Source organism: Balearica regulorum, chromosome 2 (genome assembly GCF_011004875.1).
Source record: "Balearica regulorum gibbericeps isolate bBalReg1 chromosome 2, bBalReg1.pri, whole genome shotgun sequence".
In the NCBI taxonomy this organism is placed as follows: Eukaryota; Metazoa; Chordata; class Aves; order Gruiformes; family Gruidae; genus Balearica; species Balearica regulorum.
The window spans coordinates 39,760,643-39,776,543 of NC_046185.1; the positions used below are offsets into that span (position 1 = coordinate 39,760,643).

Consider the following 15,901-nt stretch of genomic DNA (forward strand, 5'->3'; position numbering starts at 1 on the left):
CCGGCCTGTGGCTTTCTGGGGGTGGCGGCGTTCCTTCTCCCCAGCACGACGCAGGGCCCTCAGCCGGGCCGAGCCCACCGCCTCCCGCCGGGCACAGGCCGCGGGCCCCTGCCCCCAGCGCACCGCCGGCCGAACTACGTTTCCCAGCGTGCCCCGCGGAGCGGCGGCAGGCGGGCCGGGTCAGTAGCTGTGCGGGGCCGGGCGCCGAGCGGGGCAGTTGGTTGTGACGGGCCGCGGGCGACGTGGCCATGGGGCGCCTGGCGGGGCTTCTTCCCCTCCTGGCCGCCGCCATCCTCCTCCTCCTCCTGCTCCGCTGCGCCGCCGCAGCCTCCGTCGTGCTGCGCGGCCGCCAGGTGGAGGGCAACGAGAGACCCATCATCGGTAAGGGGCGGCGGGGGGGTGGTGGCGGTCCTTCAGCTCCCGGCGGCCGCTCCGCGGGCGTTACCGGCCGGCCTTGGGTAACGCCGCGGCCGGGGACTGCCGCGCACCCTGCCTTCGCTGTCCTGGGCAGGGGAGAACGGCTCCTGCAACCGACGTGAAACCCTGCCGGTTTGTGTGTGGAGTGAAAGGTGTCCTGAAGTGGAGGTTTGGTTAAAGCTTCTATAAACAGTGTTACGCTATACATACTTTGTTTAAAAATCATAAAATAACAAGAGAAGTTGTAGTACTCGATAGCAAAGCAGAGGCTTAGTCAGATAATGTGTGTTTATTTGTGACTAGGCATCGTAATTGATGCTCCGTTGTCTCAGTATTTGTGATTCAGGCAGTAAATGTAAGGCTGTAACCTGATATATGGGAAATTGGAGTTTAATTTTTTCTTTGAGAGTGTAGCATTTACTATTTGTATAGTGCTAATTTTCTCTCTTGGACCCTTCAGGGATATTGTCACAGGAATGTCACTTTGAGAAGTTCCACAGATTTGGAAGGTCTTATATTGCAGCTTCATATGTGAAGTTTTTGGAATCTGCCGGTGCCCGAGTTGTGCCTATAAGGTAGATTTTTCTATTATTACAAGTGGTAATAATTGTTTAATGTAAGGTTATCCTCTCAGAGGCACAGAAAGCAGTTGTGCTGCTTTTTGGAGTGTTTAGAGAGCTCAAAGACTATTTGAAGATGCCACAATTTGCAGTGTGGTTTAGAAATCAGAATAAAAACAGACTGGAATATGTAACTTTTAATATTTCTTCTTATGACAATAACCTTTCTTTGAAAATTATTTTTACCTGTAAAATTACTCTCCATAATTTGCATCTGTGGTTTTTGAAATTAGCTATATTCAGTGTAATGTGTAGTGCCCCACAAATGCACATAGATATCTAGATAGATATGCACAGACTATCTTTTGTCACATTCTGTAGTCCTAGAATTCAAGTAGTGGAGAAAGTATATGCATTTCAATGCATTTACTACTTTAGCTATAAAGTAGTAACATTGAAAATTTTAACTCCTGATATTCAATTTTAACATTGAAATCAAATGTTAAAATTATAATTGTCAGAAGTTAAAAACGATACTAATGCAGGTGCAGAAAATCACAATTGGATGTATCTACACAGTACAATAAGAGCACCAGTTAAGTGTCTGAATTAGAAGCCAGCGTTCCTCAGGAGCTTTCAGAATGGTTGCTGAGCAGAAGCTTTGTTGATGAATGGAGGCTTCTAATTCTGACAACTAAGTTAGATGCAGCAAAGCTGGGTGCTTTGAATATATTCAGTGTATCAGCTCTGCATGAGGGTAGCCATCATACTGGTTTGTTGATGTTTTGCTGATACTGAGGTCTTTCTCATCTTTCTACCTTTCAACTATATCTTTGCTGAAGAATGGGTGTGACCCACTGTTTGCAGCTCTGCCCTTCTTGGAGTCAATTGGAAACCGGAGTTGCCGGTCTGCAGGCAGGAAATAATAACCGTGCCATTCATGTAAATGTTAAATTTATTGAGTGTCTGCAAAGGGGTCTTGGAGTACCTAATCCTGTACTGTACCTGAGAGGGTTCTATTCTCCATCCTGTGGAATCTCAGTCTCTACTGAGCTGTTTCAGGTGAAATGTTTCATTTGATTTGGGGCTGTTTTATTCTGTTTAAAGCATGCTTTCTGCATGTTTTCTGTGTCCTGTGTTTCTGTTCAATAATGATGATAGATATTTCTGTCATTAAATACGTATATTTCAAATGTGTTCTGTAACTATTTTCTTGGTGTTTCAGATTAAATCTTTCGGATGAAGAATATGATAAAATATTCCACTCTATTAATGGGTAAGTTTTGGGCACTGACATCCTGTTGAAAGACGTGACAGTTTTGGTTTTGAGGTCAGCCATATTCTCAAGAATGCTGCCTTTCTATTCTCTTAAGAAACTCTGAGCGCTGCAGACATGTAAATATGTTCTAAGAGAGTCCACAATTTCATGCGATGTTGGTCTGCTGCCTTTCCTTCCTTGAGGAGCACATGGCAGATAATCTGCAACAGTGCCATGGCTCATTTTAGCATTCTCCTGTGCTTGTCTGCAGGCAGACAAGTGGAATTATAGTGGTTAACAGTTTTGCAAGTGAAACAGCTCACTTCCTCTTTGTTACTCTTTCCTTTTCCTCATTTCAGTGATCACCTTAATTTTGATATTTAATACCACTTGCTGGGTGTTTCACCCCCATTCCTATCCTTTGTTCCCTCTTCCAGTCCTCCCCATATTTCCTCTATCACAAAAGTTTCTGATTTCTAGTCTCTTCTACCCTTTTCTCGTTGGGTGCTTTCTCCCTTGCTGCTTGAAGGCCCGTCTTGCCTGTCGTGATTCTGTGGCTTAGATCTTTGTTAGACAAACATTCTAACTTTTCAGCTGACCTGTGGCAACTGTCTGCCCATGTATTCTTCCTACATTTTAAATGTGGGATAATGTGACCTGATTTAACACATTTTAATTGTGGATGAAGCAAAGTCAAAGCCTTTTATGTTTGTCTTGTGCTTAAAGCGCACTTCAGAAGAGTTAAATCAGCTGATGCTACACTTCACAGGCTTGATTGTATGTGATTGGAATACTTGTAGTCATGAGATGAGCATCTTAAACCATTAATATTTTTGTTAAGCTTATGCATATACTAGAATGTTAACCAACACGTGTAGAACTTGCAGATTTAGACCTGTGGCTCTCTGGGTAGAGCATTGTCCTCTTCTGTTCCACAGCATGCCCTGTACACCACACCAAGATGTGGGTCTATACAGTCTTGCGGTATAAGCAAGTATAAGACAGTGATGCTTTCTCCCCTGTGGCTCCTCATGTTTTCAGACAAAATGAATCATTTCATCCCTTTCTCATGGCTGCTAGCCTCTCTTTCATTGCCAGAAGGACTTTCACTGATGGGGTCTCCTGTTCTTACTACCTCACCTCACTTGTTAGATGAGTAGATCCAGTTCCCTTATCCTTCTGTCTTTGCAGTGACTGGCAGTTGGGTTTGTGCTATGTAGGTGGGTGAGGATGGTCTATATTCCGCTTGTTGCTCTCCACTGTCAGCTAATAGCTTCCACAGTATAGATGTGTGTAAATAACAAATAAGATCTCTGGAGGGAGGGACTTTCCATTCTGTGGAAACTTGGAATAAGAAAGAGATATATTGATCTTTCATGTTCTAAGAGCTTAGCTCCAGGTTCTTTGCAGTTGGAACTTATTTATTATTAAATGCCACCTTCTTAAAATCATGACATTTACTGTAGCAGAGACAGAATTTTATGAATGTAGCAATGTACTCCTGAGATAGCCTTCTAAATTCACAGTGAACGTCATCAGCTCTAACCAGGTAGAGATACTGGAATATAGGTAGTTCAATCTGCTTATGACAATGTCAAGCTATTATCATTGCTACTTAATGGGTTACTTCCTTTTTGCATTAGCAGAAATGACTATTGTTTTTCCTAATTAGTATTGGCCAGTTTTTGGTTTGAACGAAAGGAACAGGTGAAGTGAATTTTCCACCACTTCCACGTAAGGATCATGTTATTTGTCTAACTAGATCTCTGTAGAAATCTGCAATCTGCCCTGTTTTGAAAATACCTTCAGCTATATTCATTTTTTGTATTGGCACTGGAGAGTAATCTGATTTATATTTTTGTGACTACTACTCTACTTTTCCGCCAATACTTGGTGGCTTTTGTGTGATGCTGTGCGTCATTCACCTTAAAATAAACCTGGTCACGAGGTTTTTAATTTTTAAAACATTCAGATTTTTAAATGCACACTCGCTCTGCAAAGGCTTGGGATCATTTGAGATGTTAGTTGTTTCTAGCTGCTTGTTAGTACCTCATTGATGCAGGTTGCCATTTGCAGAGCACAGAAATGTAAACGAAATCCTTCAGCCGTTTTGGTAAAAAAATCAGTAACTGATGGATGTGGCTTGAGTGATCTAGGTGGGGTTCTGCTGCAGTGGGTTAGGGAGTGCTCTCACATTGAGTTCTGTCAATTCTGGGGGTACTGTTCCAGTTACAGCCAGAAGCAGCTTCCTTTATTTCATGTTACTGTCTCTGATGGTACTTGATTACTTTCCACATCATCACATGTACACGTGAAACCCTCTGCTAGACTATATTGAGTCTTTTGTGGTGTTTGGGTTTGGGGAGCCACATAGAGAATTGCCATTGCTGCTTATTTTCTTTTTGTGGTGGGAAAAGATTGTGCTCTATTTCTTTGAAATTGTTTCTGAGATTGCTTTGTCATCTTAATCTATATTAGATCCAGTGTGACCAAAAGTTATGGCCAAATGTACTTTTTTTCCCCCCTTTCTGATCTGTGTTGTCTGCAAGAAAAAGGTCACTCTGCCAGGGCACAATTCTTCTGTACTGAAATTGAGCGGGATGAATTAAGATTGGGGCTGGGATTTTAAAGTGGTAGGGAGAGCCAGTAAGAGTTGGGACAGGATTTGAAGGAGTCATGGTAGGCAACCCTTTTGTATACCAGCTGAAATTTTTGCTTTGTGTGTTTTTTGTTTACTCTCCTCTTCCTTACATTGCACTAGGCTCGGTCACTACTTTCTGATAATAACCATTCTTCAGTAGAACACTAAGATTTAGGATATGATTCAGTTAAAGACTTAGACACCTAAACTAGCTGTCTGCATGTGTGCTAGCTATCTAAACTCATGTAATTAATTGAGAGTAGTCAGTACAGCCAGTGGAGCCTGCGGGGCTGTTCAACCTACTGACCAGTTAGGTGTGTGCTCTAGAAAACATATTCAAATCTCCATTGACTTTCTGACTTGATCCCTGCTGTCCTTAATGGAAACTTAGATGCTTATCTATAGATTTCTGAAACGTAGGTGTCTTAACCTAGACCTGAATTCTACCCTTAAAACCGCTATCAGACCTTTCTCTGTGTACTTTGTCCAGGTTTTAGTTTGATCACCATTGCTAATCAGATTCTTGGATGTTGCCTTTCAGGGTACTTTTTCCAGGAGGTGGTGTGGATCTGAAGACTTCAGAATATTCCAGGGTTGCTAAGATATTTTACCACAAGGCATTAGAGGTAATTACTAAGGAACAGTCTGTTCTTGTTATTGTCACTGTTCAAAGATCAAAATGACAGGGAGGCTCGTGTTTTCATAGTTTTCCATTGGCATCCAGTGTATTAACTGTAAACCTAATAATAAGTAACTCGTTGCTGGCTTCTGCATTAAAAAAATCATTTAATAGCTTAAGATGCAAACTTCAGACACCCTCTCCTGTTATATGTTGTGTCATGGTCTTAAACTCCCAAGTTCTCTGGGTGAGAACAGTTATCATTTATTCATTGTACCTGGGGCTTTATGGTTGTGTGGAACTAGCACAAAAGTAACAATAATGCCTTCCAAAAGTGCAAGTATCCATTGACATTAAATGTTGAAGGAAGATATACATAAAAGTAATCATTCATAGACGTCTTATGAGTAAAGTTTAGACTCGAAAAGAATTCTAGAGAGACTCTCTGATAAACCAGTTGACAGTAATACAACATTAAGGCCTCCCTTCACATATATGTTACAGCTAGTGAAACACCTTTACTCTCACTTATCTATAAGTAGATTTAAATATGTATTTGGAGGTGCAGGTGAGGGATCTACATTAGCATATTATACTGTTTTACCTATTTCTTTGCATTAAAAATCTGCTGTATTTACAGTTACTAAAGTAAACGCTAGCTTAATTTATATTAAAAAAAGTGGGAAGAACACTTGAAAGGTTATATTAGTTATTTTTAAAACATTTATGTGATCATTTGCTTTATTAAGAATAGATAGAATTTTCTGGAAAAGCTGTTTCTTTCAAAGAACATCAGGAACGCTCTGAATCCTTAATGAAGCTTTTGTTCTCTTAGAGCATAAGAAGTGGGGTTTTTTTCAGATAGTAATCAACATATTTTGAAGTAAAATTTGCATTGTGGAAAGGCATGGAGATTCATTGAGCTTTATACACAATCCCTATGATTTGTTAGGGATCTTCTGTATTCAAACTGAATAAAAAATGTAAATTTTCTTCCTTTTTTCCTCTTTACTAGCTTTATTTTATTTTCAGCTAACATTGATTAAAATTGTCACAGAAGTCATACTTTGGAAAACTTTGCCCAGTTCTAGAGCCAGTTATGAGTAGTGCTTAAACTGTTACCATGGTACAAGAGTTCACTGGCAGTGAGGAATTCCTCTTCTACCTTTGCTGCCGACTTTCCAACAGGAGGCAACGAGAGCGCAGGCAGCGGCATTCACAGGATCAGTCAGCTGCTGCAATTCAGTAATTAAGTTTCCTACTCTTCAATCCCCAGAGGATCACTGTTGTTATTTTGTTTCACTGTTTTCATTCGTGGTGATTAATAGTCTCTCACCTTAAACCTAAGTCTCACGAAGACCACCTCGCTTTTATGTGAGACAGTTAATCTCATTTGTCTCTTTGAAACTGCTCAGTGTGTGAAGTGCAGCCTGTGTCTTGGTTTTCAGTACTGGGACATGTATTTCTTGTGGTTTGCAGTACTGTTATGAAATTCTTTTGACATTTCACAATCATTGACTGAATTGCGTGTGTCATAATTTTATGATCAGAGAGGCAGGTTTATTAGGTGGCATGTGTGCTTCAGGTGAGTGAAAGGCAGAAAATAATTTTCAATTCATCATAGTTAACCCTTACTAATAAGTCGGAGTTTTTTCTGTGCTATTCACGATGATTGTGTGTTTTGATTTTCATCTTTTAAGACTTAATTAGTGCTATAAAGTATTGTTAGTTTTACTAATGTAAGCTACAATATTCAAGAGTATATTAGCAGATACAGAATTGACTGAATTTTATGTGGTTTTTTTTTTAAATTTATGAGGGCTTGTTTTCTCTTAATTTTCAAATATTCTCAATGAGAAATGATTTGGTCTGTCTCTGCTTTAATATGAATAGAGGATATGAAATTCTAATCCCCATCCAAGTCAACAGAATTTTACTAGCTAAGCAAAAACCTCAATGAAATACTGTTTTCCAGCTTTTAAATTAGTTTTTAAAATGTGATGTCTTGGATGTTGTTTAACATATGCTTAGTCTCCAGACTGATGGTTATTAAAAAGCGTGAGGGAGGAGAGGGGGCGCAAAATGTTTATGGTTCGCTTGTAATTGTTCTTAAACTGTAGTCTGTTTTTCATCTTTAGTGGTTTTATTATATTTATTTATATTCATTACATGAAAGACAGTGGAGTTGCAAGTCCTGTGTCTCTAGGCATGCGTGACAGGTGGTCATGAAGACTCTGCAGTGCTGTTAGCCTTCTTTCTGTAAATCTTCCATGTTTAGCTCTGAGAAGAAGTAGTTATATGGACTTTTTTTAACCATACTCTCAGTAATCCAGTAGAGTAACATTTTTATTCTAAGCCTGTAATTTCAGCTTTCTCAAAAATGGCTTTTGAACAGCAGCTCTTTGGGGGGGTGGGGGGTGATGTGGTGTGGTATGCATAACTTAAGAATGTTTAGAAACATGTTAAGAAAGACCACTCAGATTTCACAAAAACAGGACTTCTGAAACATCCCAGTCTCTAACATTTGCTTGCTATCAGGAATAAACCATACAAAAATGCAAGTTTTCACTGTGTGTATGTACGTACTGTGCTTACTTCAATGACAGGTAGCTAGTTGTGTTCTCTTTTTGCTTTCCATTTCTCCTTTTTGCTTTCTTCTCTTGTTTTTGCACTTACCTGCCAACTTTTATTCTTTTGAAAATGATTGTCACTTTTTTTATGTTGCTTAACTCACAATTTATCTTTCTGGAACACAAGTCCAAACCTCTTAGTTAAACAAACATATAGGATTATAGGATTTATATGTTCTTAATATAGATGGTAGGCACAGGCATATGGACATTGCAAAGGGCCCTTGCTATGTGGTCATAATACGCTTCATATAAAAGTATGAATTGTGATGAATAGGCTTTCCCTCAAAATGGTGACAGATTGGTTTGTGTCCCTTCTTATGATTGCCTTTTTTATAGAAATGTTGCCATTTTGTGCTTTCTGTTTAGGTTGCTCTCAACATTACTTATTTGTAGAATGGAACAGAAAAATTTATATCAACGTTAAGCTCAGTGTACTGCTTCAACGGACATGTGTATATTCCCTGGCCTTTGTATTTCAAGGAGAAAAACTAAAGGAGTCTGTGTTTATTTCAGTTGTAATTGAACTGTTACAATTCCTCTGGTAGCAATTTGTACTGCTGTAGTAGTTTTACTTCTCACCTACACAAGAGAAAGCGAAAAGAGTAGGAAGTTCTCTTCAGTCTTTTTTTCTGTAAATCTCCAGTGCTTTTTCCTTATGTTGTTGCTTTTTATTTTGAAGGCTAACGATAAAGGAGATTATTTCCCAGTATGGGGAACATGTCTTGGACACGAAGAGCTTACGTATCTCACAAGTGGTGAAGTTTTACTTGTTAATACCAAGACAGATGGTTTTGCACTCCCTCTGAACTTTACCTCAGGTGAAAAATCATTACATCTCATGTCTGAGTTTTGCTGAAAGGTGCTGTGTTTTGTTTGTGATAAATATGCAGGGGTAAATGTTCGGGAGGTTTCTGATGGTTATGTTGTTAAATTCTTTCTTATGAAGTTGCCATGACTTTTTATAAAGTCAGTGCAACTCTATCACTTCTAAAGCAGAGATGTGAGCATGAGCTATTTGAAACCAACACCAGTCAGCAAAAAGCACTGTTGTGGCTCTTTAAGTCATTTGGCAGTTTGGACCTACAAAATTAGTGTGGCTTTAGGTCCCTTTTTGTTACCAAGCAGAACAAAATTCATGGGTCCAAAAACCTATCAAACTCGGATAGCAGGTGATCTAAAACTTTTCAAATTGCATTCTTCCTAATGATGAATATTAATGTTGCTACCCCACTTGTATTAAAATCAGAGAGATCCCTTAAGCTAGAGCTGTGTCACTCAGCAACACTGGTAAAATGTGGCCTCTGGTGATACTTTATCCTTTAATTTGTGAGTAATCTGTCTGCGGACCATGCATCATCATTCACAGGTTCTGTCATTTGTGCTCATTGTGAATGGAAAGGTCACTGAAATGAGTGACAAAGAATAATGCTTATTTTACTGACAACTTAGGTAGCAAAATTGGGTCCTCTCTGGGTCAAGACTGGAGGACAGTGGTAACATCATACTGGAAACCTCTTGTAGTTATTTCATTAATTTTCCTTGCAGCGTGTTCTAAAATCATAAAGTTATACTATAGAGAACAGTTTAATGCAGTATTTTATTAAATTTGCTTCCTGTTCAGTATTAGCCCATCTGTTAGCAGCTCGGGTAATGAATAATAACCTTTTTTCATTTTTCTTTGTAATAGCTGCAAAAGACAGTAGATTATTCAAGAATTTCCCTGATGATGTATTGCATGCATTTGCTACCGAGCCATTGACATCAAACTTTCATATGTGGAGCCTCTCCATGGAGGTATTTGATCATTTTATTTCCTGAACACAAAACACATTTGATCTGTTAAAACTAGAAATAAATGAGCAAATAACACATCTTTTTTTTCCCCCCCCCCTCCTTATCACAGAATTTCACAAAAAATGAAAAGCTTCGTAATTTCTATAATGTTCTGACCACTAACACCGTTAATGAAGTGGAGTTTATATCTACCATGGAAGGTAGGGAGATTAAATTCCTTTGTAGTCTGTGACTGTAACAAACTAGTTCTTTAGAGGTGTCGTGGCATTGATGTTAATTTGCACTGCAAGCTTGCTGTTAGAATAGCAGGGTGAGCATCAGCCCTGTTGGTGCTCTGGCTTTGAGGAACCTACTCTGCTTGCAGGGATATTTTATCTTTTGAGTACGTATCTGAGAGTCTAATTACTTACTTCTCTCACCCGCTGTTCCTCTTCCAGATATGCTGTTACACTTCAGCACTGGAATATTCAAGTGCTGTGATGTGAAGCGTACAGCACTCGTCCTGTAGTAGTTTAAAGTCTCCACAGTGCGATGTGCCTCTGTTGCACCTTGTTTTCTGTCTGTCTGCTTATGCTTGCATTCCTGTGATGCTCTGTATGCTTTTGCTGTACAAGAAGAACAATTCAGAGTACTCGGGTAACAGCAACATCCCTCATTACTTTAGCAGCAATACTGGTAATTACCTTCCTCCAAAAGCCTTTTTCGTTACTTCTCTTGTGTTGCGTATGTTTTGCACCACGTTTGTTCACCTCAAGAAACAAGTTAGCTCTTTAGGGAGTGGTTTATCTTGATCAGTGCACTATTAGCAGCTCTATGGTAAGGCTCAGCTGTTGGCCCATGGGATTCTTCTGTATGGCATGCTGGCTGTCCTCCAGAAGAGAAGAATAGCAGTTTGATAAGAAAACCTGATTAGGCTAATGACAGGCATCTCCTGTGCCTGCAAGCGGTTTATCACAGAGCAATCATCAGCTGCTATTCTCTGTAAGAGAGTTAAAGACTGGCTTTCCCCTGCCTGTCTCATGCCTGGCACAGAGCAGAAGAGAGCTGCCCCTGGATTGACTGGACCTTCAAGGAGATCCTAAGACTTGGATCTGTCCCATAGAACTGCCAGGGATATCCTGTGTGGCTGTGAATATTGTGTGTTGCGTGATGCTGGCAGTGGATGGGAAGTTTTGAGACCGATGCACTTGTAACACTATTTTTTTACTCTCTGTGTGTATATATATATATAAAAATTCTGAAATGAATACTCAAAAAAGTGATGTACAGAAATTTTCTTGCATGGAATGAGACCCTTCTTTTACAATATCCATTTTTTTCCTTCAGTCCTACTGTGACTTTAACAGAGTTTCAACTTGCTGTTTAAGCTTTTGTGAAACTGTTGATAGGTGAGGTATTTTTGTAGCTTATCCTCTAAGTTTCTTTTGCAGTAAGACTAAGCATACAATTCTTAAGGCATAGACCTTGCTTACGTGCTTTGTGTTTGTTGCAGCATACAAATATCCAATTTATGGCGTCCAGTGGCATCCAGAGAAAAATCCTTTTGAGTGGAAGAATTCACCTGGCATTCCACATTCCCCATCAGCTGTAAGAGCATCATATTATATAGCTGACTTCTTCATTAATGAAGGTAAAAAGTTTATTATCTATAAATGTCATTTTTTAGAGTAAAGCATTAGTGAAAATTTTTGAAGACGTCAGACTTCTTTTTCGGCTGTCAAAGTTCAGTACCTCTTACTGCTTTCTGAGAAGATTACTCTGCAAGCTTTATAGGCTTACAAAAAACAAGGGATACTAGAAATAGAATGGCTTAGTAAAACTGACATCAAAAGGCCAGGCATTCCACAAAGTCTTCTCGGTAGACTGACTCAAAATTGTTGGTGCTGTGACTTTCTACCTTTTCGAATGATCACTGTAACATTTTAGCTTCCCTTGCACAAAGACCATGAAATGAAAAAAATACTCAATTCATAATTCCAGAGGTTTCTTCACTTCCAAACTGAGCTGCAGTCATTCAATGTATTCTCAGTTTTGCTTGCAAAATATATGCACCAAGATTATAAATACTGCTTAGGCAGTATATAGATATGTCAGAGGGGTGCAATATAGTTATAGACAGCACAAGAAGCTTTTGAATTTTATAGAGTTTCTAATTTGTTTATACCCTAAGAAGCTGAAAGTAACTAATTTGTAAAATATTGATAACTTATGACACTTGTGGTCTATTTGCTATAAATAAGCAGGATATAAATACAGGAATATTTGAAGGGATCAAACTTACTTTATTCCTTAATTTATACTTACTAAACCATTCTGCTGAAATACTGTTTTCATATTATAAATTGACTGTTTATGAAATTGTCTTAACTGATCGATTGGAACTAGGAAGAACATAATCAATAACCTAATTGAGTTTGGTCTCTAGATTTGTTCTCTCATCAAGAGAGTCACCTAACTGGAGAAAGCAGACAGTGATTTAAAGAAATGCAACTTGTGCTGACCTGGTCAGTGAGAGTCTAGAAATAAAGGTGGTGCTTTGTACAAGTTCAAGACTCTTTTTTGCATAATGTAGTCCTACTCCCCTTTGCCAAAAGGTTACAAAATCATGTAAAATTCCTTGTCAGTATCTGTAAGCTTCCTGGATTTTAAGACTTTTGATAGGGTACTTAAGGGAGACTAAGACAAAAATAAAGGGGAAAATAGGAGGAAGTACAGTATGAGTCTGCTTATTCTTTTGTAGTCTAATACTAGAATGCAGCACGTATTCTAGATTTGTTTGCTACGTTCTCTAGTACCTGTCTGCACACTGCATTACAGGCAGAAGTAAGCTTGCCGTTAACCAAGTAAATGTGGCAAAATAAGTGCCAACTCTGCTTGTAAATCTGGTTGAGACATGGTGCATGTGAGTTCTTTTATATATGTATACACATGTAATGAGCTCGTGCGTAGTACCACACAGATGTGTCACTAACTTTTGGATCTGTTGACCTTCAATTCTAGTAGAGCAAACTTGCGCCAGCCAGCTGTATGCGTCTACCCCCCATCTCATATACCAAATCACGAGTTATTCTTCATTACCTCCCCAATCTGTGTACAGCTGCTCCTACCGAGTACTTCATATCATAACATTGCAATGAGTAATTGATGTTTTTAGCTAATGTGAGGCAGAATGTCTTCCTTGACTTCGAAAATAAACCACGGGGTGAAAAACGCCAACTGTTTTCAGCTGGCAAAAATACACTCTATTTAATAACTAAACCATTCTGTTGAAATACCATTTTCCTATCCATCCATCGTTGATTTTAACCTGTGTAGAGTTGCCATCATGATAAACCAGAAGAGGATTCAGTTTTTTTGTCCTCACCAGCATGGTCCGTGCTAAAATTGCAGCTTGCAACAGGCTGGTACTCAGATACGTTTCTTTCAGTATTACAAGTACTGGTATCTCTGGTAGATACTGCCAGTGTCTCATGGGTAAATATTTCTGTACAGTCTTGGCTTTAAATTAATAATTAAATTTCTCCCTCCCCAGTAATAAAATATACTGTAACCACTTTCTGAAGATATATTTTCACAGTTCTGCACATACAAGTTATTCTAATTCCATTTGCTGTTATGCTACAACTTACTTTGCCAAGAAAGATACTGTCAGGGAGGATAACAGTAAACTGATCTGTACTTTTATAATGTTTTACAGCCCGGAAGAGCCTGCACCATTTCCCCAGTGAAGATGAGGAAACAAAAGAATTGATTTATAATTATACTCCAGTTTATACAGGAACATTTTCTTCATTTCAGCAAATCTATTTTTTTGATTGAGTATTGTGTCAAAGGTGCCGTGTTGCTATTTATAAATGAAATTATTTGCCAGCATTGTGTAATTAAGCTAAGATAGTGCACTGCATGTGACAGAAAGCCAGAACAGTCCTTTCCCTTTACAATGATTTATCCTGTGTTTTTTCTGTTGGACTGTTGGACCATTAATATAAAAAATTACATTAGATATAATAATTGTCTTGGATCACACTTTAAGGCAAGCAACAGAAAAATACATTTTTCTTCCAGGGAAGAGGTCTTGATTATGCTTATAAACTTAGAAGTAATCATGTTTAGTACAAGGAAAGCCACTCTATTCATATATTTTAAAATGAGAGTTATCTTTGTAAAACATTGTGCACTGTGATAGCACTAGAGGCTTAGATATGTTGCTTAGTAAAATCCTATCCTTTCCAAATGATTTAACAAATGAGACTCTTGGGTTTGTCATAAATATGTATGTAACCAAGTTCTTGACAGGGACTATTTTGCCATTTGAAAAATTGACCAAAATAGTAAGGAGGCATGATAGCAAGAGACATTTTTGCCTAAAAAGCACATGTTATATCCCATTTGTGAAACTGTTTCTCTTGTACATTCAGCATTGTTTGGAGTGCTTATACCTTGTAAGGCCTCCATAAATATGAGGGTGCTGTGTACACTACGCATTGCAAATATCAAGGAAAATAAGTAATTTTGGAGGGCATAGAGAAGTGCTGATTCCACTTTCTGTTCTTTTCAAATTCAGTTTTATGTCCGTGAAGAATTTGTCTGAGAGTAACTGGAGTCAGCAGACAGATACGAGATGCAGATGTCTGTTTCTTTGTATTTAAAAGAATGTAAACCTAATTTTTTTCTTTACATAGTCTGACTTTTCCTGTAGCTACTGGATAGAATTCTCACTTTGAGTCAAGAGGTAGTTTGCCATTAACTTAGTAAAGACAGTAGTTTCTGGCTGTCTTGTTGAATTGTTTAATGCAACTAGAATTCAAACAGCAGATGAATGTATATGAGAAACCTATTAATATTGACATAATGTGATAATAGTAGTTGCATTCAATACACTGTGATACCTTTTTTCATTTTCTTTGCTTTGCTCCACACTTAGTGAAAATTTTGTTCAGTGGTTTTGTGTGTTGTCCGAAAAGGAACTAAGACAATCAAATACAGCTCTCCTCTATTGCACAGCTTCCAAACTCTGTTAGCATCAATAGGGATTTGGAGTTTTTGAAGAATTCAGGTTTATACCTCAGCTCTGTTTTGTAGTACCTTACACTCTCAGGTACCGTACCTGAATAGAGCTGGTACATTTCTCAGGTGCTTCAAGTAAAAGCTCTCTAACTTGTTCTTTATCATGAAACAGCTGCGTAAGAGAATGTGAAATGCATTAGTTAAAAAATCTATAAGGAAACATTAACTGCGACTACCAGAAAGACACTACCAGGTAATTACAAGTTCAAACATGTGATATTGCAGATTATTTCTACATTGTCAGTTCAACCAAATTCACTAAATGGAACTAATTTTTAATATAGGTGACTTTGTTATATTCACTATATTAGCTGACTCCTGAGTAGAACCAATTGTAAAAAGAGGATTATGCTCTACAGTTGTATATAAATGTAGCGGCTAAGTTACTTACAAACCAAGTCCAGTCTTCTACAGAGCAGTGTATTTATTATGAATTTGTATGTGTCTTTCCTTTATATCCTTTATCTTGTAAAGCCTTATTTGATGGTATCTGTGACTTTTCTATGATACATGAAATAAACTTTTATTCAAGCAGATGTGTATTTTCGTTCTTTTTTTAGATACCATGGATTAACATGTATTAACAGTCATTGTTTTTTTTATTTCCATCTGGGACAGTCACAAATCAGAAGGCAACGGTAACCTGTGTCCACTTGGCATGGTCATGTCAGCAAGCCAGGGTGAGTGAGATCTGTGCCCCGGCACAGGCAGCACACCTCAGGCAGGGACCTGTGCCTGCTGCCAGAGCCTGAACGCAATTAAATGCCCCTGCTGAGCCAAGGGGCAGAGAGGAGCTTTCGGCAAGGCTGTCCACAGCTGTTTCTCATGCCACCTTTCCACAGCAGGCTGATCCTGGGTGCAGAGTCAGAGCTGGCTTGCGCACAGACAGACAAACCCCTATAAGATGGGAAG

General features: G+C 38.8%; 1 protein-coding gene across 1 annotated transcript; it reads left to right on the plus strand.

Annotated features, from left to right (window-relative positions):
- The first annotated feature begins 61 nt into the window (after positions 1–61).
- On the plus strand, positions 62–15,525 carry GGH (gamma-glutamyl hydrolase). The gene is made up of 9 exons (XM_075744001.1): positions 62–381; positions 878–992; positions 2,203–2,253; positions 5,418–5,502; positions 8,808–8,946; positions 9,816–9,922; positions 10,032–10,122; positions 11,415–11,552; positions 13,620–15,525. Exons 1-9 carry the CDS (start codon positions 249–251, stop codon positions 13,739–13,741), a joined length of 981 nt encoding a protein of 326 aa, XP_075600116.1. The 5' UTR covers positions 62–248; the 3' UTR covers positions 13,742–15,525.
- The last annotated feature ends 376 nt before the right edge of the window (positions 15,526–15,901 follow it).

Bases quoted from the DNA above. Each gene is read 5' to 3' on its own strand.
- GGH (XM_075744001.1), top strand. From the start codon at position 249: ATGGGGCGCCTGGCGGGGCTTCTTCCCCTCCTGGCCGCCGCCATCCTC. The intron at 993-2,202 runs GTAGATTTTTCT...TTGGTGTTTCAG, and splicing joins GCCCGAGTTGTGCCTATAAG to ATTAAATCTTTCGGATGAAG. The intron at 10,123-11,414 runs GTAGGGAGATTA...TGTTTGTTGCAG, and splicing joins GTTTATATCTACCATGGAAG to CATACAAATATCCAATTTAT.